The 23,132-nt window shown below is 32.7% G+C and overlaps 2 protein-coding genes across 3 annotated transcripts in view; one reads left to right on the forward strand and one right to left on the reverse strand.

The window, feature by feature from the left end:
• The window catches only part of LOC140443488 (protein spitz-like), a 692,772-nt gene that overhangs the window by 76,737 nt on the left and 592,903 nt on the right, over positions 1 to 23,132 (forward strand). The gene's annotated exons all lie outside the window — the stretch shown is intronic.
• On the reverse strand, positions 18,526 to 21,727 carry LOC140443135 (uncharacterized). The gene is made up of 8 exons (XM_072534221.1): positions 21,448 to 21,727; positions 21,002 to 21,073; positions 20,607 to 20,935; positions 20,313 to 20,551; positions 19,650 to 20,259; positions 19,136 to 19,567; positions 18,761 to 19,079; positions 18,526 to 18,675 (listed from the first exon to the last, which is right to left on the reverse strand). Exons 1-6 carry the CDS (start codon positions 21,636 to 21,638, stop codon positions 19,437 to 19,439), a joined length of 1,572 nt encoding a protein of 523 aa, XP_072390322.1. The 5' UTR covers positions 21,639 to 21,727; the 3' UTR covers positions 18,526 to 18,675; positions 18,761 to 19,079; positions 19,136 to 19,436.

Here is a 23,132-nt window from a genome sequence, read left to right on the forward strand (position 1 = left end):
GGACTAATTTTGAGCAAAATACGGTTTTCAAAGTTTTCAACTCTTAACGATTTTCGCTGTTACTATTTTTAAAATTTATCATAACTATTTTTCCCCTGTACATTTATTACTTCTATTCTAAAATATTCTAGGACTAAAGGTAACCAAGATATGGTTCGTCAAACTGTGATGCTTGCAATGATTTTTACTAACTGTTACGGATATTTTTCAAATTTCCAGTTATAACTTCTTTCTTTGTACATTTAGATACATACAAATTATTGCAAGCATCACATTTTGACGAACCATATCTTACCGTTACCGTTGGACCTAGAATATTTTACAATAGACTATATTTTTTTATAAAAATATATTTAAAATATTTACAATAGAATAGTATTAAAGTAAAGAAAGTAAGGATCATAACTGTTAAATGTGAATAGTAATTCATCCACTCCAGTTTTAGGTAATCATCATCATCATCATCTTTGGCTCGACAATCCTCTGTGGACCCTGGTCTGCTATAATGGTCGCCATTCTGTTCGGTTTCTGGCAACGTGTTGCCATCTTCTGATCTCTAGTATCCCTATTCCCTAAGTCGGTCTTAACTCCATCTAATTACCTAATTCGCGGTCGGCCTCTGCTTCTTCTTCCTATAGGTATTCCTGTCGTTAGCTTTTTAGCAATCATGTTGTCACGCATTTGTATTATGTGTCCGACCTATCTAAGTCGCTGTGTTTTAATGAATGTTACGACATTGGTTCATTAAAGAGTTGGTTTAATTCGAAATTAAATCTTTTACGCCACTGCCCTTGATCGCTTATGGCTTCAAATATTTTGCGGAGTATCCTACGCTCGAATATTCCCAGAAGTCTTTCATCCTTCTGCGTTAGAGTCCATGTTTCCGCGCCGTATGTGAGGACTGACCTCAGCAGTGTTTTATATATAATAATTTTGGTTTTTCTTTGGATATTTCTTGAGTGGAATTGATTTTGGAATCCACAGTATGCCCTATTTGTAAGGTTTATTCGTCTTTTAATGTCTTTACTTCTTTTCTTGGTAGTGGTCACTAGCGAGCCAAGGTATGTAAAGCTCGCAACACGTTCAAAGATACGACTTCCAAATGCTGTTTCCCGTTCTTCATTTGCTATAGGATCCCTAGTAACCAACACTAGGTTTTGTCTTCGTTGATGACTAGAACGACCTGTTTCGCCGCTGTTTTCAGTTCTAGAAAATATTGCTCAACATCTCTCTTGCTACGCCCTATTATGTCAATGTCATTAGCGTATGCTAGATTTGTATAGAATTTTCTTCCTGTATTTTAAAGCTGGCTTTTAAGTTAAAAATTGTCATTCTCGTTAATCGGATAAGTTTTTCTGGTATACTAAACTCACGCATTGGTTGGTATAGTAGTGTTTTCTTGAAGGATCTGTTTTATTGAATGAATCTGGTCAACTGTTGATTTTTTTGGAGTAAATTCAGCCTGTAACTCTACCCACCTGTGGTCCTATTCCGTTTGTTTCATAATGGATACAAACATAGTGGATACAAACTGCCTACAACAGAGAGACGTGGAAGAAGGAAGAGGAGGCCTATGTCAAAAATTGGACAGCAAGGGCTGTATAGATAGATAGATAGAGAAATCCAGCCTGGTATTTTCTAACTATGGCAGCTGTGTAAACTTATAGCCTTTTGAGAGAATATTTGCTAGTATTTTGAAAGCAGTTGTTAACAGGGTTATACCTGTCATACTGGAGCTGATCGCCTTTTTTATGTAACGGGCATATCACGCCTTGAGACCATTCACATGGCATGATCTTATTTTGCCAGACAAAACAAGTTTATACAGTGCTTGTAGCAGGGCGTCACCACCATTCTTGTAGAGCTCACTAAAAACTTTGATTAGTTCCTGGTGCTTTATTATTTTCAAGCTTTTTAATGGCTCGGGCAACGTACCTCTTCAGTGGTAGGTGGTCTTTCGTTAGAGTTGAATAGATTCCAATCATTTCGATCTGCTACGGTGTTATCTGGTTCTTCGATATAATGGCCGTTAAATTTTGCGACAAAAAATTTAATCCATGAAGATTGAGGCCACGATATTTTACTTACGATATTTCCTTCTCCATCCTTACAGCTCCCTATTCTTGGTTTAAATTCTTTACTCATTTTGTATACATTTCTGTAGAACTTTCGAGTTTCATTTTGATTTCTTAGCCATTCTATGTTTTCTAACCGCTTTTCTTCAACTTGCCTTTTTTTTCTTCTATGTAATCTTTTTCTTCCCTTCTTAGGTACCGGTATTTTTTCTTTACTCTCCTTGTGCATCTATCTTGATTTGTCTTTAGACATCTAGCATCTAGCTTTATTTTTGTTATCTGTTACTTCTTGGTATTCGTCGTCAAACTATTCGTTTTGTTTAGCTGTTTTTTTTTTAATAAAAAAAAAAATAAAAATAAAATAATAAACTCTGTGTACCAATACTGCTCTTAGTATTTATGGTATGGTACTTATTAGCTTAAAAGTACTTGAATTTTGAAACGAAACATAATTAACTTCAAACATTGTTCAAAATAAATTTTACGGTATTTTCACGTTTTGGCGCAAAATAAAAAAGTTATATCATTTTTGCAAAAGTTATTAACAATTTTTATCTCCTTTTAACCTTTATTACTAAATATATGTACCCGAAAACTTTTACCTCAGCTTATTTTAAAGAGTTTTCAATAAACTGAACGGTTCTTTTTTTTTAGTTTTTTTTTCTGATAAAATAGAATGGTTTTAACAATAGGCCAAAATTTAAAAAATTAGCCATTTTTCTCTTACATTAAGTATTAATAAATAAAAATATACGAAAATATTTTAATGAATTTGCATAAAATTTGTTACTCTATACTTATAGAATCTAAAACAGTTGATATTAAATATAACATCTAAATTATATAATAAAGTCTTGAAGCATAACATCTACAGAATTCGTATGAAATTTCAACTCTACGAGCTATCAATCATGCCGATATTGTTAATTTTTGTTAAATCTGATCAGAATCCTTTGGCTAGGTCACTTGCACCAAACTGAGAATGAGCGAAAGCGTACAAAAAGCGTTAACAAAAAATATCACCGACTGAAATCTCACTGAAAACACACGGTGAGGACGTCCTGGAAAGCGTTGATTAGAGAGCTTCGTAAATGATTTAAAAAATTATTTGAGTTCAGAACTGGATAAGAGTTGCTCAAAATAGAAAGGGATTGGATAGAAATCTTGAACAGACAAAAACCTTTAAATTTTGAAATCTTGAACAAAATATAATTCTTTTACCTTTCAGATACAACATGGTACATTGACGATTGTCGGACACGGATCATTGTTCTTCTTAGGGTGCCTATCCGGTCCGAACGTTGGCGATCATTCTGGCTATGATGACTTTGTTGGTTGCTATACGAAATAGCTGTGTTGAGGTCTTTCTATACCATGCTCTCAGGTTAGCAAGCCAGGATATTCTTCTTCGTCTTGAGCCATTTTTCCTTCAATTTTACCTTGCAAAATGCGTTGAAGTAGCTCGTATCTGCCTTGATTTCTCATTATATGTCCCAAGTACTGCAGCTTACGGCTCTTCTCGATGTTGACCAAATCCGCAGTTGTGTTCATCCTCCGCAGTACTTCTTCATTGGCGACTTTGTCTGTCCATGGTATCTTCAGGATCCTTCTGTATGACCATAGCTAAAAAGCCTGAAGTTTTGATAGAGTTTCCGCCTTCAATGTCCACGTTTCTACTCCGTACAGAAACACTGAGTACACATAACATTTAAGGAGCCTTATTCTTGTTTCTAGGGTGAGGTCATGGCTCTTGAAAACAGAACTCATAGTGAAGAATGCACTTTTTGCCTTTCCGATGCGACATTTAATCTCTTGGGTATTGTCCCACGACTCATTGATTATAGTTCCCAAGTATGTAGTTATATTGTGAGACACGTTTAATTCTCATTTGGTTCACATACAGATTTGCTCCAGTTATGTTTTCCTTGCTGATGATCATTAGCTTGGTTTTGCTGGTGTTTATATCCAGTCCATATTTTCTACTTGTTTCCGTTATTTTGTTCATTAAGTTTTGCAGCTCTTATATGGTATTGGAACTTATTGTACTGATCAAGAAAAACCATAGCAATAAATGTTACTTTTCATTGCAGTAGAGCCCACGTATTTACTATAATAAATAATAAAAGGGGAACCTTTAAATATGTGAAATCGCCTTTAACCATACATCGCCATACATTTTTAACATGAGATTCTAAAATTTGTGAAGCTATAGGACATACCATACTAAATCACTAAATCAACAACCTCACGGTACGTAGCCAAAAGCTTTTCTTCTCATGATAAAAATAAGACAAAATTAAACGATAACTGTAATCACATAATAAACATTAAAAAAACAAGTTTTTTTCGATCCACTAGATGAAATATTTAGTTGTGTCTTTCTTTATGTTCTTCTTCTTCTTCTTACGATGCCTAGTCGTTCCGGATGTTGACGATCAACATGGCTATCCTAACTTTGCTTGCTGCTTTCTTTATGTACAGACGACAAATTACTGTCATTACAAGTCGTTACCAGAAAATACTTGATTATACCATACATGTTATTGAGCTTCGTTCTTAATGAAATTAAACTTAATGAAATTCTTTTGCTATGCTAATTGTCTACTCTTAGAAATGTTTACATATTTTAATACGATTTAAGCAAAAAATACAAAAAAAATATGCGGCAACATGCAGAATACTATTTATTCAAAAAGCAGCTGACGATGTATCGAATAGAACACATAACGGATGTTATGTGGTGTTTGTTGTATGCATACCTTCACCGGAAGTCACGATCGAACATATATGAAGATATTTTTTTAATTCTAATATTCCATTCATTCGCCGAGATTTAATTTGAGGCATCCTTTAGACATTCTTCAATTTTTTACGATCCCTAACATCCTATGTGTTGTGGAAGTTACTATTATTAAGTTTTCTCTAACTTAGCTGAATTCTACTTGACTTATAAGAAATTCTATAATTTTAGAACTTTGAATAGCTAAATACCATAAAGATCATTCAGAACACACATCATCAGGAAACCTTATCTTTAAACTTCTTCTTCTTCTTCTTAGTCGTTAACCTGATGCAGGTATCGTGATATCATGAAGCTATTAACTAAATTTCCCAATGTTCCTCCACGTTTTTCTATCTTCTGCCATTCTAGCACATTCTGACAATGGAGCGCCAATGGTAGCAACAATATGGTCCGTGTATCGTGTGGGAGATCTACCTCTATTTCTTTTGCCTTCTACTTTTCCCTGGATGGTGTAACGAAATTATTTTGCCTACCTCAGGGTAAGAATATGGGGTAGAAAATAGGGATAGAAACTATGGGGGCGAAGATAGGGCAAGCAAAATAAACGCTACTAAGCGAACGGCACTCAGGGGGTTGCTGGAGAGCTGGGGTCATGGATAAGTGAACGACAAGGGGGTTGAGATTGGGGTAGCTACCAAAATATGAAACAAAGGGGTTACTTGCATAAATCTCCTGGACAAATGGGCAAAAAAAGACAAGAAGAAATACCTCTAGCTATTTAAAAGGGACGCCGCTTCGAGAAAACTTCCTGCTGGAGGAAAGAAAGTTTCTTCCTTCCTAAAAAGTAAACATACAAAAAGGTTAGGAGATTTTCTAAAATAAAAACAAAAATGGATCAGAGAAACAAATCAAAACGTTTATTTTTGTTTCATACAAACAGTTATCAACACATAAATGGCACAAAAAATATACTATATAAATAGTTGCCAAATACAGAATAAAAAAACTTACATGTGTCCGTTTACAAACTCCGTTTACAAAGGGGTTGGAGATACTACAAAAACTTACAAATGTTATCGCACAGATATTAACCTTTTTTTAAGACAATCAAAACAAATTAATATCGAAACAAATAAAGCCAGCTGTCATATGTTAACATTAAATTAAAAAAAAAACAATTAAAATGACAGCTAAGTTAAACCATAAAATTTACAATTTATTAAATATTACAATTCCTTTAAATTTTAATGAAAGCAATTATTAATAATTATCAAAAAAAGTCTGTCTTTACTTTAAAATTTAAAATGTTAATTGTTACCTTAATTTCACTTGTTTCACTTAACTTCAAAAAAAAACTTGCTACTATCTCTGGGATTGGAGCTGCAAAGGACAAAACTCAGAACTCGAACAAAAGGAAACCATTTCCATACTTAGGCAGGAACGATTGAAACAGGAACTGGGTGGAGGAAATCAAGCTGACGACGGGGACATCCTATATATACTCATTTTACAAAATTTCTTCAGTGCCGGTGCACAAATCTTATAGTGATTGCTCTGTTTTAAACTGCCATATTGCAAAGAGTATTATCACCTTAACAGGTCTTAAAACATAACACAAAGAAATTGAATCGACTCGCGATTCTTAATTACTCAAACATCTTTTCTGTCTCAGATCTATCGCTTGACTCCATTCTAGCACGTCTGCCCTGCTTAGAAATTAAATGTCGACTCCTCTTCGTTAGATTTTACAAATTCAACCAAAATAAATTTCCCTTTACGTCTCACAGCTAGTTTTTGCCTACAAACTTAAAACAAACAAATCTACCCTCCACTTGACCTAGCTCTTAGCAACGAACCGACAAAAAATAATCTCGAAACATCTACTTTTAAATTGGGTAACTGGAAATTTTTTACCTCACAATACATAAAGAGAATAGGGGAATATTAATGTAAACAAAGACAAAAAAATATTCTCAGTTAATACGTCTTAGAAAAATCGTATACCTGACTTGCAATATTATATTAGGGGACTCGAATGTAAACAAATCGTTGTTCAGCGACAAAAAAAATCTTGAAAACTGAATACAAAACTTGTTATATTATCGATCGTTTTACATTGCCTTTTAAAAGACAAACGCAGATTTCCTGGTAATTTTTAATGCGTACTAACGAGATAAACAAAATAGGGACGGGCTACAAAACTTTATACATAATTTATATTATTATATAGATAATATAGACACAAATTTAAAAACGCTACAATGGTAAGTTTTTCAAGACCATTTCTTCGAAGCACATGTCCAAAATAGCTTATTATTTGATCTGATGTTTGTGTTCTTAGTCTTTTCTTTATGTTTAGCTGGTCCAGTATGGATTCATTTGTTCTTCGGGCCACCCATGGTATTCTCAGCATTCGTCTCCAGCAGTACATCTCAAATACATCTATGTTCTTTTTGTCTTTCTCAGTAAGGGTCCAGCATTCCGATGCATAAGTAAAAACTGGAAAAACTAGACTTCTTACTAGTCTCATTTTTGTATCGGTAGTTATTTTATGGCTTTTCCAAATTTTTGTTAATTTTGCCATAGCGCTTTTTGCGATTGCTGACCGCCGCTTTATTTCTTCAGTACAGCCTCCTTTGTTGGTTATTAATGAGCCCAGATACACAAATTTATCTACAACAGCGATATTGTTTATCATGACCAGGATGATTTTGATTGTTGTTAGCTCTGTCAATTATCATGATTCTCGTTTTATCTCTGTTTATTTTAAGGCCCATCGTTGTTGTCTTTAAACAAAGAATATTAAACAGACGTAGCACACCAGGATCTAAATTCTGTTGTATTCTAATAAATTTTACTATTTTTTGGTGTCTTTTTCTTCTGCTCTGACCATACATGGAGAAACGTTTTGTTAGATCGCCTGCACATCTGATTTATGGTCTGCTCCTATTTATTTTGTATTTTCAGGACCTCATGACATTCAGAACCTCAGTTTTTCCTTCTACCACCTTACCTTGATTTGTATCATGCTCCGAAATTATTATTATTATTAATTATTATTATTATGCATATATAATTACTATTAAGTTGGAATTATTAACCTTGAACTACTATCTTGGGGTCGAATTTGACCCCAGGACTTGACATTTCGTGCGCCAATCTAGAAAGTTTGGCAATTGACTTTGTTATTCCATGTATTCTCCCAATTAAGTACTTAGCTTAGCCTGACGCTTAGTGGCAAACGTTTATTGGGATAGTGCACACGTGCTGCTGAGTTCCGGTTGGATTTGACCCCACCATAGTAGTTACGTTATTATTATTTAAGGTAATACATTAGAATGGCTTTAAGAATTAGCGAAAGTACGGTGACAAGTGATAATGTTTTTGACTTTCTCGAATCCCTGGAGGAGCAAACCGAGAATATTGACACTTATAGTGACTCTAACAGTGATACTGACAGTGAAAGTGAACACTCGGATCACGTCGCAGATTCAGAAATTGACGTAAGTGACCGAACTCGAACGACGTCGAGTATTAAATTCTTCACGCGGTTCTTCCCGAGAATTTAGTAATTTTCCTGACCGCGGAAATTTATCCGGACAAGCTTAGGTATAGCGCCAACGCCAAACTAATATTTTTTCTCCATTAGAATTATTTTATTATCCTAATAATTTTGTGTGACAACATCTAGATTTAGTTATAGGATGTTTTTATAGATTATTATTAATTATGAAATTCCCGTTATATGTCAAATGGTCTTTTGTTATTTCTTAACGAATGAACTAAAAACCCTATGACCTTTAGCATAATATTATTTTAAACAATTCCTGATTAGATCGACCGAAACAGACTAAGGCGATGGCCCTAAAAGTGTACTTTAGTTTCGATAGTATAGGAAAAGTAAATAATTTCAATTAATGGTTTATAGGCCTTGTTTTCATGTTATTTAATCTAAATACTTTTACCTACAGATATACTAATAATGAAAGTTTGTTTCACCAATAGTTTTTTTTTGAATTGTAATAACATTTTTTGTACTACTTTCTAATATAAACTAAAGTACTATGTGTATTTTCGTTCATTTTAATTCCTTATGATGTTTAGTTTTAGCTGACGCTGAACAATTTATTTAAGAAACCCCATAAGTCAATCAAGTCTGAGCTTATATATACCTTATGCTCAATCTTTAAAAAAAATATATTGGAGTGAAAAAGTCAAAAACAGTGTATAAATGGAACTACGTCAGTTTTTAACATGTAGAACTCTTCGTGTTTTTCTCACACAGTTTTTTATTGTTTTCCGAAAGTTTTAGTTTTGTGACTTATGGGGTTTCTCAAATAAGTGATTCATTTAGTGTTTTAGGGGATAAAATCACTAGCACTTAAAAAAGATTAAAGCATTAATTTAAATATTTTTGAACTTACTAAATAAATTCAGCGATTTATTGAATAATTTTGTATTTACTCCGATAAAAACAAAAACGAAATACCTTGAAATACAGTAAAAAATAATTTTAACATAAAACATGTTTATAAAAGATAACTTTAAATGAACGAACATTCATAGTAAATATCTTAATCCTATGATATTCTTACCTCACAAATTCGCGAACCACAAATAATATCAATCGCATAAAATGAATATTCATACCAAAGGTATTTATTCTTCAAATAATTAGAAAAAAACCAATATTTACAACTTCTTTTGGGACAAATACATACAAATTAGAAATGTTTGGAAAGGTTTTTAAAATCCCCGCCCATTATGACGTCAGAGCTTAGGTAGTCCTTTGTACCCGTTGGATGCAAGAAGGTTGTACAAATACATAAACTTTTGTGATGTATTTAGAAGAAAAATATTATGTAAGACTAAAAATTAATATGTGGACTTAAATATTCAAATAGAATATTGTTTTTTATTAATAAATATGAGCACGCCATCTCACCTAAGGTGTTGTTAAAATTTTCGAGCAACCCCGTATAATATATTTTCAGTTAAATTTTACCCGACCTTTATCTTAAGGTCGCGGCATATTATCGTGTACGTATAGTTTCCGGCACGTAGCGTTTCCACTCCAGCAATTGGGCTGCGCGTTCACATTTTCATACATAGAACGTTTCAGTTTGGTTCGGTGAAGATATGATCTCGCTTTTTTCGACAAAAATTATGTGCAATTGCTCTTCTACTTAACGATGAGGAAAAAAGAAGGTTTGAAGTACATCCAATGCTAAGAGAAAGGAAGAGGGAATGTGAATACTGAACTTTATACAGAGAATTAATTGATGACGATAAAACATATTATGGATATTTTAGAATGAATAGGATTCAGTTTAAATATGTTTTAAATTTAATTTCATCTTCAGTTAAAAAACAAAATACTACATTTAACGAAGCCATACATATCAAACCAAAAAGTATTTTTAAAAAGAAGAGGTATCACTTCCGTACAAAAGACCTAATTGTTTATCACTTCCGTGATTAATTGTCACAAAGCAATAAAAACACATGCATAAATGACAAAATAGCCTCGAAAATTATTTTCTTAAATACTCTGTATCAAAATCAAACAAATACCTAAATAAACAAGGGGAAAACGACGGACATCTAATTCACATTATCCTTAGCAACCGGTTACGACTCGTTACGTAGCCGTCGGCATCAGTAAAATATTGTTTTCAAATATACTGAACGGAAACGTTAAGTGTCTGAAACGCTATGTTCCGGACAGTGTGCGTTGTTCATATTTAAAACCATTTAAATTATATTTTTCGGAAACTAAACGCTATGTGCTGGAAACGCAACGTGCACGATAATATGCCACGACCTTTACACCCCTCGAGAGGGGCTGCAGATAGTTGCGGACAGAAGACGGTCGAACCAAACAGTCTCATCACATCAACGTTACGATAAGGACGCTATTTTTAAATTTATCGTTTACAAAATATTTTACATGTGCTTTTTTTCTTCAATACAGTTTAGTTTAAGTGATTTGTTTTTGTATTATTACACAACGTGAAATTCAAATAATATTTAACTTACATCCCCCTACATAAATGGTCCTTTGTTCGAGCCAAATTAACCAGTTATCAAGATATATTTTGCTGTACATTCCATTGGAAACTGGATTCATTTCGACGAATTTGCATCGTCCCATTCACAAAGTATCGGAAGAAGGCAGGTATAATCTTTTGTCAAAGTCAAGGTTAGTGCATAAATAATTTCCTTTCACCCACTTTTACGGTCGTAAAAGGGTACATTTCGTATTTGATTTAATTCAGTGGAAAATATTTATTTTTAAAATCACGTATTTTACTGTTATAACACATTTAGAGATTTCAATATTTTCATTTATACATTAATACACGAATATAGTAGCGCCCTTAAGGTGGTATGTCACAATGTTAAAATTTATATACCTTTTAGGTACAGTTATCGTCACTATTTCAAAACAAATCTTCAACTTATGATTATGTACGTAAACTGTACACCTTCTATTTTAATGATATCTAGTTAAAATTTCCAAAGAAAGCAGTAATTTTTTTATAACTGTACTTAAATGAATCCATGTCATAACTTACGTGGTAACGTGCCTAAAAATTGGTATTGTGTAATAAATTTTTGAACTTAGGTACAAAATAACCATGTTAAATGATTAACTATCCAAAAACCTTTATTTTAAGCAAATGTTCGTTATCCATACTGCCCTAATTTTTAAATTAACTGTACCTAAAGATAAAATTACAATTAAAAGCTGCAAACTAGGGATTTTGTTGATGTTACCATTATTGTCTTATGTTTGTTATTATGAAATAATATACTTTTATTCTTTTTAAGTTTTACTTGAAATATTACATATTACAATGTGCTTAACCTATATTCGTTAAGTGACCTGAAGTTGGTCATGGTCTTCTTGAAGCTGCCATAGTCATATGCTTAGAACATAAAAGTAGTTCCAAGGCCATATGAGACATCTTCCCCTTATACACTTTTTTAGCAAAACTACAACTGAGAAACAAAAATAACTATTCTGACTATGCTCTACGAATACATTATGAAAGCTATGTCTAACTTATAACTAATCTTTATACCTAGCTGGTTTTACAACAGCTCTACCAGACCTTGTTGTAACTGTCTTACTATTAATACCTAAATTCAGGTTACTGTTACGATTCAAGTTACTAGACACAATTTTGGTTGAAACAGTTGGTTTATTTGAACAAATCTCAGGCTTAAAGTTTTTATTGTTATTATTATTAATATTTATCCTTGTTTGGGAGGAGTTAGGTTCAGACCTAATGAGTGGAGACATATATAGTGATGGTCTTAAATATGAAGTATTTCGTCTCGTTACCCTGCCAAAGTTATCCCGAACCATATACGACCTAGGAGCATCACATTTCCCTACAATTTCCCCTGGTATCCAGTGTTTCTCCTTTTCTAACCTGATTATTACACTATCACCTACCTTAAATTCTGACCTACCTTTCGAACTTTGATCGTAATGAATCTTATCCTTGTTCCTTTTTTCAGCTAGTTTCTGTGACTCACTATTCAAGGATGGTTCCAAATGTTTACCTGAAAGGGGAAGGATACTACGCAACTGTTTCTTAAAAATCAATTCTGCAGGCGAAATATTGCACCCTGCTAAAGGAGTGTTCCTATATTCTAATAACGCCTTAAAAACGTCTGTATTTGATTCTAAACTTTTTCTCAAAATATTTTTTTTACATATACCTACTGCCCTTTCTGCAAGACCATTAGATTTTGGATATAACGGACTTGATGTTTGAATTTTAAATTCCCAATCTTTAGCAAAACTGTGACATTCGGCACTATTAAATGGCATATTGTCAGCAATCAAAATCATAGGTATACCAAAAGTTGAAAATATTTGTTTTAATTTATAAATCACATCGCCAGAGGTTTTAGACTCTAACTTTTCTAGCTCAATCCAATTCGTGTAGTAATCCACTACTACCAAATAATCTCTACCACCAAAAGTTAAAATATCACATCCAACTTTATGAAAAGGTATGTTAGGCCTATCATGTGGAAGTAAAGGTTCTTTGGTTGGTTTCCGTGAAAATTTAAGACAAGTATTACATTTTGAAATATAATTTTCAATATCTGTGGTCATACCTAACCAGTAAAAAATTTTCCTGGCTCTTGACTTAGTTTTTTCCATTCCCAAGTGTGCAATATGTAACTTATGAAGCATAAGGCTTTGTAAACTTTTGGGAACCACTAGTCTGTCATCATAAAATATTAAGTTATTTTTTTCATATAAATCATTTTGAATTTAAAAAAATGTTTTAATTCAGAATTAAAATTTTGTGGCCAACCATTACTTAGAAAGTTTTTAACTGTAGAGAAAGTTGGGTCATTTTTAGTTGCAATCTGTAGTTCTTTTAATCTCTCTTCAGATATGGGCAAATCTATCTCGAGAGAATGTACTGTTACCAACATTTCTTTATCATCTCTACTCTTGGTTTGTATGAATGACCTAGAGAGTAAGTCTGCTATATACATATGCTTCCCAGGTAAATACTGTACCTCCAAATCATAGTTAAGAAGTTTTAATTTTAAACGTTGCAGTCTACCACTAACTTTATAAAAGTCTTTTTTACAAATTGAGAGTAGCGGCAAATGATCAGTTTTTATTATAATTTTCCTTCCATATACATAATTATGAAACTTAGACAGTGAAAAACAAATTGATAGAAGCTCTTTATCTATTTGTGGATACCTAGTTTCTGTTTCAGTTAAACTACGTGAGCAAAAGGCAACTGGCTGTCCCTGTTGTAAAAGGCACCCGCCAATTCAGAATTGACTCGCATCAGACTGTATTTCAATAGGCAAATTTGAATCAAAAATTTTTAAATTAGGAATTTTAGTAATTAAACATTTTACACTATTCAGGGCTGTTTTATGCTCTATAGTCCAAGACCAAGGCACATTAATTTTAGTTAGCTCTCTTAAAGGAGTTAATAACTGAGATAGATTTGGAATGTATTTAGTTAGGTTAGGTTAATCATACCAATTATTCTTAATAACTCTTTTTTATTTGTCGGATCTTGTATTTTCAAGATGGCCTCAACATATGAAGGATCTGGTTTTACCCCTTCTCTTGAAAATATTTGACCTACATATTTTACTTCCCTTACTTTATATTGAATTTTATTTTTGTTAAATTTTACTCCAAATTTTTTAGCTCTTTGCAACACTTTTGACAAAATTAAATCATGTGTTTCCTCATCAGATGCTGGAATAATAAGATCATCAAAATATATCCCAATATCTAAATCTCCAAAAATCTTTTCATTTATACGTTGAAATACCTGTGGACTAATATTTAAACCAAATGCCAACCTCTTGAAACAAATTTTTCCAAAAGGTGTGATAAAAGCAGTGTACTTCATACTTTCCTTGTCAAGAGGGACATGATAAAAACCCTCTTTCAAGTCTAATACTGTAAATATTGACTTACCTTGTAACTTCAATGACAACTCCTCTACGGTGGGTATAGGAAATTGCTCTGTACATATGTTATTATTTAAATGCATTGGATCTAAGCAAATTCTAAGACTTTTATTAGGCTTCTCTACAATTACAATGTTGTTAACCCACTCCGTTGGTTCATCCAACCTACAAATTATGTCTTTACGTTCTAAGTCTTCTAATGTGTTTTTTTAACAATGGTTTTACTGTATCTGTAACTCTACGACAAGAACTTATATATGGTTTATAATCATTTTTAAGCATTATTTTATACTGAAAAGGAACTTTGCCTGTTCCTTCAAAAACTTATTAAAAATTATTTTTAACAAAACTTTCTTTGTCGTCACCCTGTGATCTTAGAGAATCAATTTTTTGTACTAAATTTAGTTTTACACAAGCATTTAGACCCAAAATAGGCACCGAAGCCTCCTCAACCAGCAAAAACTTTATATTATAGACAGCATTTTTTATTAAACATTTTATTATGACACTCCTGACTGTTTTAACCTTATTATTGCCATATGACACAATCGTTACACTAGACTTGTCAATTTTATTTTTGTTTAGATTTAATTTAGTAAATAAACTGAGAGGCATGCAGTTACAACTAGCCCCAGTATCTAATTTTAGCGATACTACCTGATTGTTAATCTGCGCTTGTACATACCAAGCCTTATTATTACTATCAACTGAGTCTAATATTAAATAATCAATAGAATATGAAACATCTTCATCTGAACTCTCATTATCAACCTCATGTACATGTTTTCTTAAAAGATTGTTATTTTTATATCCAAAATTTTTAACATTATGATACCTACTATTGGATTGATTTGCCTGATCTGATCCTAGGTACCTGACCATGTTTTTTATTAAAACAACCTACTGCATAATGATTAAGTTTTCCACAATTTTGACAGTTTTTTCCATATGCTGGACAGTTCATTTTACCATGGTTTGTTCCACATTTGAAACATTTGTACACATCAACACTCTGTCTATTACTACTGTGTCCCATTGATTTCTTGTTACTATATCTTACAAAATCCACTTCCTTGTCATTTCTTATTTCTTTTACTTGAATTGAACTTATTTCAGCGGCTCTGCAATACTCTTCCGCCTTTTTTAAAGTTAGATTAGTTTCACGAAAGAATCTTTCTTGTAAGGACAAGTCTCTTATGCCACTTACAATCTTATCTCTTATTAAGGAATCTTCCAGGTCCCCAAAGTTGCAAGGAGACGCAAGGGTTTTTATGTCGGTGATGTAATGATCAAAACTCTCACCTTCTTACTGAATTCTCGTGAAAAACTTGTATCTATCGTAAGTCTCGTTCCTCATTAGCTTACAATGGTTTTGAAAGGCCTCAACAACTCTCTTAAATATTTTTTGGTCTGCATCTGACAACTTAAATGTCTCGAACTTTTTCTGGGCTTCTTCACCGGCATGGTTTAGTAATATTGCCACTTTGGTTTCATCGTCTTTTTCGCTCAAACCTGTCGCCTTCAAATAAATGTCCAAGCTTCTTAAAAAATTATCCAAATTCACGTGGACATTACGGTCAAACATCAGGTTTTTCGGCGGCTTGAAGCTACTCTCCATATTAAGATTTTTATTTATCATCTATTTAATTACCTGACACCATGTCTTATGTTTCTTATTATGAAATAATATAATTTTATTCTTTTTAAGTTTTACTTGAAATCTTACATATTACAATGTGCTTAACCTATATTCGTTAAGTGACCTGAAGTTGGTCATGGTCTTCTTGAAGCTGTCATAGTCATATGCTTAGAACATAAAAGTAGTTCCAAGGCCATATGAGACAATTTTATAAGTTGGCATTTTGATAGTGAGAAATTAGTTCGGCTATCACTTAGTAGAAGGCAGCAGTGATGTATTAAATAGCGACAAATGCGTGTTTGCCGAATTTAAGAAAAATATGCAAAACATTGAAACCTAGTTTTTTGGTTATGCCAATTGTCTATTTGTTATGGAGTAACCATGGTAATACGAATCACGTGGTTTTGTTTAGCAAAGCGGTCCCTCCCAATATTTTGGCTTCGTTTGACTTTCAATTATCAAGAAATTTACTTGAGTCATAATTAGAAATCAGATGAAAATTTGAAATTTTCTGAGGAAAAAACTTCCACTGTTAACATTTGATATGAAAAAAATTGTTATTGTAGTGACGCTGTTTTTCAACTGACTAACATATTTTAGATTTCTTAGAAATACTGTTCTTATAAATAAATGGTCTAATTACCATAATCCCTTTTTTGATCATTATTTACCTGCTTTTCAAACAATTCCAAATTTCTTTTCAGTTTGGAATAAATATTTTTGGGCAGATAAAGAATTCAGAATTGTCGTAAATATTTCCAAATGAATGAACGTTTTGTGTATACGTAGTAGTATAAAAAATATCAAGTAATTAATATGTTTACTAAAAAAATTCCCAATCAGCACATCCGGCTAAGTGCTGGTGTAAGATAATTAAATTTTACGACCTTTTTCGTTGTATTGAGTATCATCGTTGATTGAATAACCCATCATGTATCATATTAATAACTGTTAATAATATGTACTAGAATTGCATACATATATATAGTTAGTCGAATTTTTACCACCAGAGCAAGCTGTAATAAAACCACACTACTTGTGTAATTTAATACAAAAGCAAGTTTTTTGTTTAAAATTTAATTTTGTATTATTTCGAACCCCGCATCTTTCGCGAAAAATAACTGCGGGACGTGACACGACTTATATACGGGAAGTTAGTTGTTTTCGCTTATTTTAGTGCAAACTTTTTTTCTGGCAAATAATTTTGTTTTGCCGTAAGGGTCGGCCAAAGTTAACCTCGGAAAATGAAATCAGATAGAAAACGCAGAACGGTACTTCGTATAGTGCATTTACCAGTGGCGCACCGAGGGGGGGTTTGGGGGTTAAACCCCCCCCCCTCCCCCAAGACCCTATTCCGACACGGTTACTTACACATTTTAAGGACTAAAAATGGAGGTAACACCATAAAAAAAATTTTGGTGACCAACCAAAACCCCCCCAGAGGCAAATTCTAGGTGCGCTACTGGCATTTACGAAAATTGTCAATGTTTTGGACAGTTTGTTAGCTTTACTTGTAAGTCTTACAAGTAAAGTACAATGAGCTTTGTGAAGTGGAAAGTGCGGTACTTAAAAGTATATTCGAAGAAGCTTCCGAAGAAGCGATAATCAGTGCGATGGAGGCAACGGATAAATACAGTGCAAGGTACTTTGAGTCATCAAGTGTAAAAGGTAAGCGCAAATTTAAATTACCTCCAATCGAGTTGAAAAATTTAGAGTTTGTAGCCTAGGTTTGGCAAAGAGGATCTCCAGACTGAAGTTTACATTAGAAAGATAATTTTCAGTCGAGTTTCTAGTAGTCTTTGTAAGATTTCTGCTCTTTATGATATGATTGAGAGTCAACTTCGTTCACTTGAGACCTTAGACAAAACCTGCTGACAAGTTTTCGGCGATATTGTATCCTCTTATTGAGTCACGTTTGCCAAAACATACGATTCGACTATTACATCTTGTTTCCGTGTCCATGGAAAATATCGGAGAAACTGCAGAAGTTACATCTTTAGAAACAAGATTGAGTGGGCTAATGAGCTTTTTACAGAGTGAATTTCAAAATAAAGAAGAAATTGATTTAGCAACGGAAGATTTTGGTTTACCGACTGAAAATAAATATAAATTCAATAGCCTTGTTGCCAAGAAAAATGTAAAATAAGCAAAGAACTGATCGGCCCTTAGCGACCGCTGCTGGGTTAATAAATTATGAGGTTTACGGAAAGTAGCTGCGGGACGTTCCACACGTATCAATAAATACACTTTTTAGTGTTTACATCTATTTTCAATACTTAGAAATGTTAAAAAAACAGAGCATATCAGAAATTTAATGACTTTTATTCAGACATTTTTTGTTTCTGTCGACCATTTTCGGTAAAAAACAGTTATAAAAAAAACTATTGAGCTTTTCTATCATTCGAGCCCAAAGTTCTTCATCTCGCTTAATCTTTTCAATAAACAGGGGCTCTGTATCATTAACATATATACTACAAAGTAGCAATAATCTTTTCGGGCAATATTAAACTGGCCTTGAATCTAAAAAAATAAATATTATATTTTTTAAAATTTAAAATTGTAAGTAGGTATGTACCTGATACATATGTAATAATGGTTCTTTTTTAACTGTAATGTTCCATTTTTATTTTCCAATGGCATGTTTTTTAGCGTCTCTACTGCCTCCAACAGGGACTTGCCACTTTTATGCACCTTCAGAAGGCATTTAACTTCCAACAAACTATTATCATCTACAATTCCTGAAATAGTAACTAATGTAATTTGTTTCAAAATAGAAATTCACGATAACGTGTAATGTGTAATGAAATTGAATGTGTATATTACCATCTGGAGTAGCAGCAAGATGATTGTAAATATTATCAATAAATATTCCACACTTCTGTACTCTCTTTTCAGGATTCAATTCAATAAATCTTTGTCGTACGACATCTTCCTTATCTTTCCCATAAAGGGTATATTCGTTATCCCAAGAGGGTGCAATCATTGTTTTTATTAAATTTCTACAGCTTGTATTAGGCCTTCTTTTGCAAATTAATCCAAAGTAAGAAGCCGTTAACCTATTTCTTTTAATATGCCTGTAGAAAGCATTATTCCATTGACCAACGGTTTGTCTTTCGATCACCGGGATCTCTTCTGGTTGCACCTAAAATAATGATTAAATTTATTTTCATTAAAAAAAATTAAAAATCTGAAATTTACTTATATGGTTTTTAGAATCCTAGAATATTCCGACTGATATTCATCTTCGGTTAATGAAGGCTGTAAAGCGTGAGGACCATATTCAGTATTCGTTTTACTCTGTCTACTTCTTTTTTTTCGGTAAGGTGAAACAAAATCCAGTTTTCGCTTAGATTTTAATTCCACAGCCCGTTGGTTTTCCTGTATATTTTGTTTAAAATACTTTCCTGGTGACCTCTTTAATATACTTCTCCACTATTTTTCCTGCCATTTTCCACCTTCGTTGTAACGCAGCCCTGACATCGCTGAGCGACACCTGAAACTACCCCTCCCAGAGGTTTAGCCTCTTGCCCGCATTAAATTTACACAAAATGGACATGTACATTTCAGCACGATTATTGGTTTCTTTATCAATTAATCGGTGACCTTTAGAAATGAGTCTCTGCAAAGAACCTGCAAAATGTAGTTATATAAAAAAGTGCAACTGATAAATATGTATAAAGACAAACTAATTGGAGTGCCGGTTTTAACGTACCATTTATATGAAAGTATAAGCCAGTATTTTTAACTAATGTCATCAAATGTGCATCTGATTGCTGCTGTTTTGTACAATACTGATCGCTACAAACAACATGGTTGCCAAAGACGTGGTCTATACTTTTTTCCAAATTTGCTTTTAAATTTTCCACATCAGCATAAGCAGCAGAATTAATTATTTTTGTACAGCAATTCTGCAGTTCTTTAATTTTATTGTTAGTCAGAAGTGCTCTAGCTTCTTTGTTGACTGTAGTATCAGCTTTAATTTTATATAAAGCTTTTCCATAATTTTTAATTGCATGATTGCGACATTCTATTTTTGTTACATATTGTCCATAGGCAACCTCTTCGCAAATTTTAGCATATACACTTGAGTCTCCATCTGCTATAAACTGCAAAAATTTAAGTCCATGAACAATTTGGCTTTGTTTAAATCCTTCAACTAGTATAGATGTCTCCATTGCGGTAGATGAGCCTTGCCAGTTTTTACAACAAGTGTGAAGAGGTACAGGCTCGTTTTTAGATTCATAACGGGCACATAATGAACAATACTTATTTCTAACTCCCAAATATAATAATTTTTTAGTAAATTTTCCAATAATAACTGCCTAAAATGTAAGAAAGTTAGGTTTGTAACATAATAATCTATGAATATACATACAACGCCCGATGATGCATTATAGCTATGTCCATAAGATCTGTGACTCCAACCTTCGTCACAATACACAGTAGTCCATGGTATGCCATCAGAATCTAGTTGCCCTTCTGCTACAGCCAATTCTCTTTCCTTTATACCAGCTTCTTCTATGGACTTCCATAATCCTTCTATCCACTTATCCCCAAGTTCAATTTCAATATTATGGAACAATCGATAAGATATGGAAGGAATATCTAATGCACCTTTAAAAAAATCAAAGAAACTAAATTTGTACTTTATTGCTGAATTATCACAAACCTAACAATCCTGTTAACTGTACATCTGTACCACCTGTTGATAATGTGTCCCAAACAGCTCCATAATTAATAGTTGACTGCTCACAAGGGTTTTCTGTTGACTTTTCAGTCTTATAGCCACACATGTTGCATAGTAGTATCACTGTTGAAACTAAACCTTTATGTTTTTCATCAATTATCTGTAGATTTCCCATCGTACAAACTTTCGAATGAGCAAACTGTAAGTTTAAAGCCCACTGTATTACATAATGTAAGTCAACAATTCGGTGTCCATTAAGATATGTTTGTTTTACTGGTTCTTTTTGAATTTCCAGACGATGATTGTTAATGCTAAAATTGAAACATGTTTGTTGGTAATTAAAAAGACATCATGTATTTTACTTTCATATCCTTTACCTTTCATATTCATCTGAAGAAATAAAGCTGAACTCATGTAAATCTGATAAGGTTGATTGCACTGCTTCTTTGCTAAAAAAACAGAAGTATTGCTTGTCTTATATCTTGTCAGTCCATGTAAACTTAACACATTTTTACAATGAAATTTGGTATGGTTGTAGTTTTCAAAATGCCTCTTTTTAAGTCTTTTTTTATAATAAGATATTCTAAACCCTTTGATTTAACAAATTCGTTACTGCTTACAGAATGACACACATAAATGACTTGAGTATTTTCGATAAGGTTATTTACACTAAATTGATCTAAAATGGAGCTCCTGAATTTACATTCTTTTTATGCAAAGTAGTTATAACAAAAGACAAAATTTATATGATACTGACAATACTTTTTCACATGATGACCATTTTTTCAAGCAATGTAAATAAAATATAAATATAGATACTCACTTCTCTTTGTCACTCGTAGAACCACAAGCTACTACTGAAATTTCTTTTTTATTTTTCTGACATTTAATCAATGTGCGACTACGCTTAGTAGATCTTTTATTAATGGACTTTAATCTAGGCATTTTGTTCACACCTGAAAAATATTTAATAGATAACCTTTGGCATACCAAAAGCACAAAACAAAATCCCATTATTTAACTAATACTTAAATATTAGCAACACTACTAATGTTGACATAAAACAAAAACAAAAATTTTGTGGGTGGCCTTGGCTACCATCGTCAAATGAACTTCATACACACAAGTTATTATAGCAATATGTACTTACCTATCTATTTACTTCAATATTAGGAAACAAGACTGGTATACACTATTTAAAATGTTTATAAAACTAAAAAAACAACACTCAAAATCAAAACAGCAACCTCAAAGGTAAATAAATAACAACACAACACGATACAAAACTAAAAAAATATATGGAATGATCCAATCCCTAAATAAAAATTTCTGAAACTTCTAATAGCTCATATCAACTTACATTGAACAAGACTGCCGATTGAGAGCGAACTGTACCGATCGTATTATAACTTGCCCTCACTGGCAACTATGTCGCTGTTCAGAGACGTAAATTTCGGGAAAATTAAAATATTAGAATATGATGCACGTGCTGCCATCTACTCAAAGAATTGTTAAACGTTAGTTTATTTGAATGCCACTCATTTTAACTGCGGCGTGAACATACCCCCTTAAGTTTATTTCAATTTATTCATTTTCATTTATAAATTATTACAAAGTTGAAATATTATCCTTAACGTTTTTTATTCACTCGCAAAACTTTTTTACACATAACATCACATAATTTGCTTTTAATTTTTTTGCGTATACATACATACATTTTTATTTTTGTGAATATATTATATAAAATTATATTGTCAATATGGCTAACATCGCTACACCAAAAACTAAACGCTCCTCAATCCAAGGTTCTCAACTCGTTTTAGTACGTATTTTAATTCTGTCAAAAAAAAAACCTTTAGAACAAATCAACTTTAGAGATTTACAACTTAGACTTGATACAATTGAGAAACTTTTTGATGATTTTGACAACGCTCAATTACTTATTGAGGCCTCTGATGAGGACTATACTGCGAATGCAGATACTATCCATGGTATAGAAAGGTCGTCTTTCGAAACGCCGTTTTTCCATATCAGTAGCGCTGTGCGAGACTTTATTGACAACAATCTTTCAAAACCCCGTGATCAAGCTGCTCAAACTTCAAATTCTACAATTTCGTCCGAAAACAGTTTACAAAGGTCTATTAATATTAGGTTACCCGCTATCAACTTGCCCTCCTTTGAGGGTGATTATGATAATTGGTTGTTCTTTAGGGATACATTTAATTCTATCATACATACCAACACAGAACTTTTCAACATTCAGAAATTCCATTATCTAAGATTATCCTTACAAGGTATTGCCACAGAAACAATACGTAACCTGGACATTTCTGAGGCAGCATATGAAACTGCAAAGGAATTACTAAAAGACAGACTCGAAAACAAATATCTTCTTGTTAATATTCATAATGAAAAATTATTTAACTTACCAAATATTTCAAAAAATTTACATCATGATTTACGCACTTTACTTGATGGTTTCCAAAGAAATTTACGCTCTCTTGAGTC

Source organism: Diabrotica undecimpunctata, chromosome 6 (assembly GCF_040954645.1).
Source record: "Diabrotica undecimpunctata isolate CICGRU chromosome 6, icDiaUnde3, whole genome shotgun sequence".
Classification (NCBI taxonomy): domain Eukaryota; kingdom Metazoa; phylum Arthropoda; class Insecta; order Coleoptera; family Chrysomelidae; genus Diabrotica; species Diabrotica undecimpunctata.

Bases quoted from the DNA above. Each gene is read 5' to 3' on its own strand.
- LOC140443135 (XM_072534221.1), bottom strand. From the start codon at position 21,638: ATGGGATTTTGTTTTGTGCTTTTGGTATGCCAAAGGTTATCTATTAAA. The intron at 21,074-21,447 runs GTGAGTATCTAT...CTGTTTTTTTAG, and splicing joins TCTACGAGTGACAAAGAGAA to CAAAGAAGCAGTGCAATCAA. The intron at 20,936-21,001 runs GTAAAGGATATG...TTTCAATTTTAG, and splicing joins TCTTCAGATGAATATGAAAG to CATTAACAATCATCGTCTGG.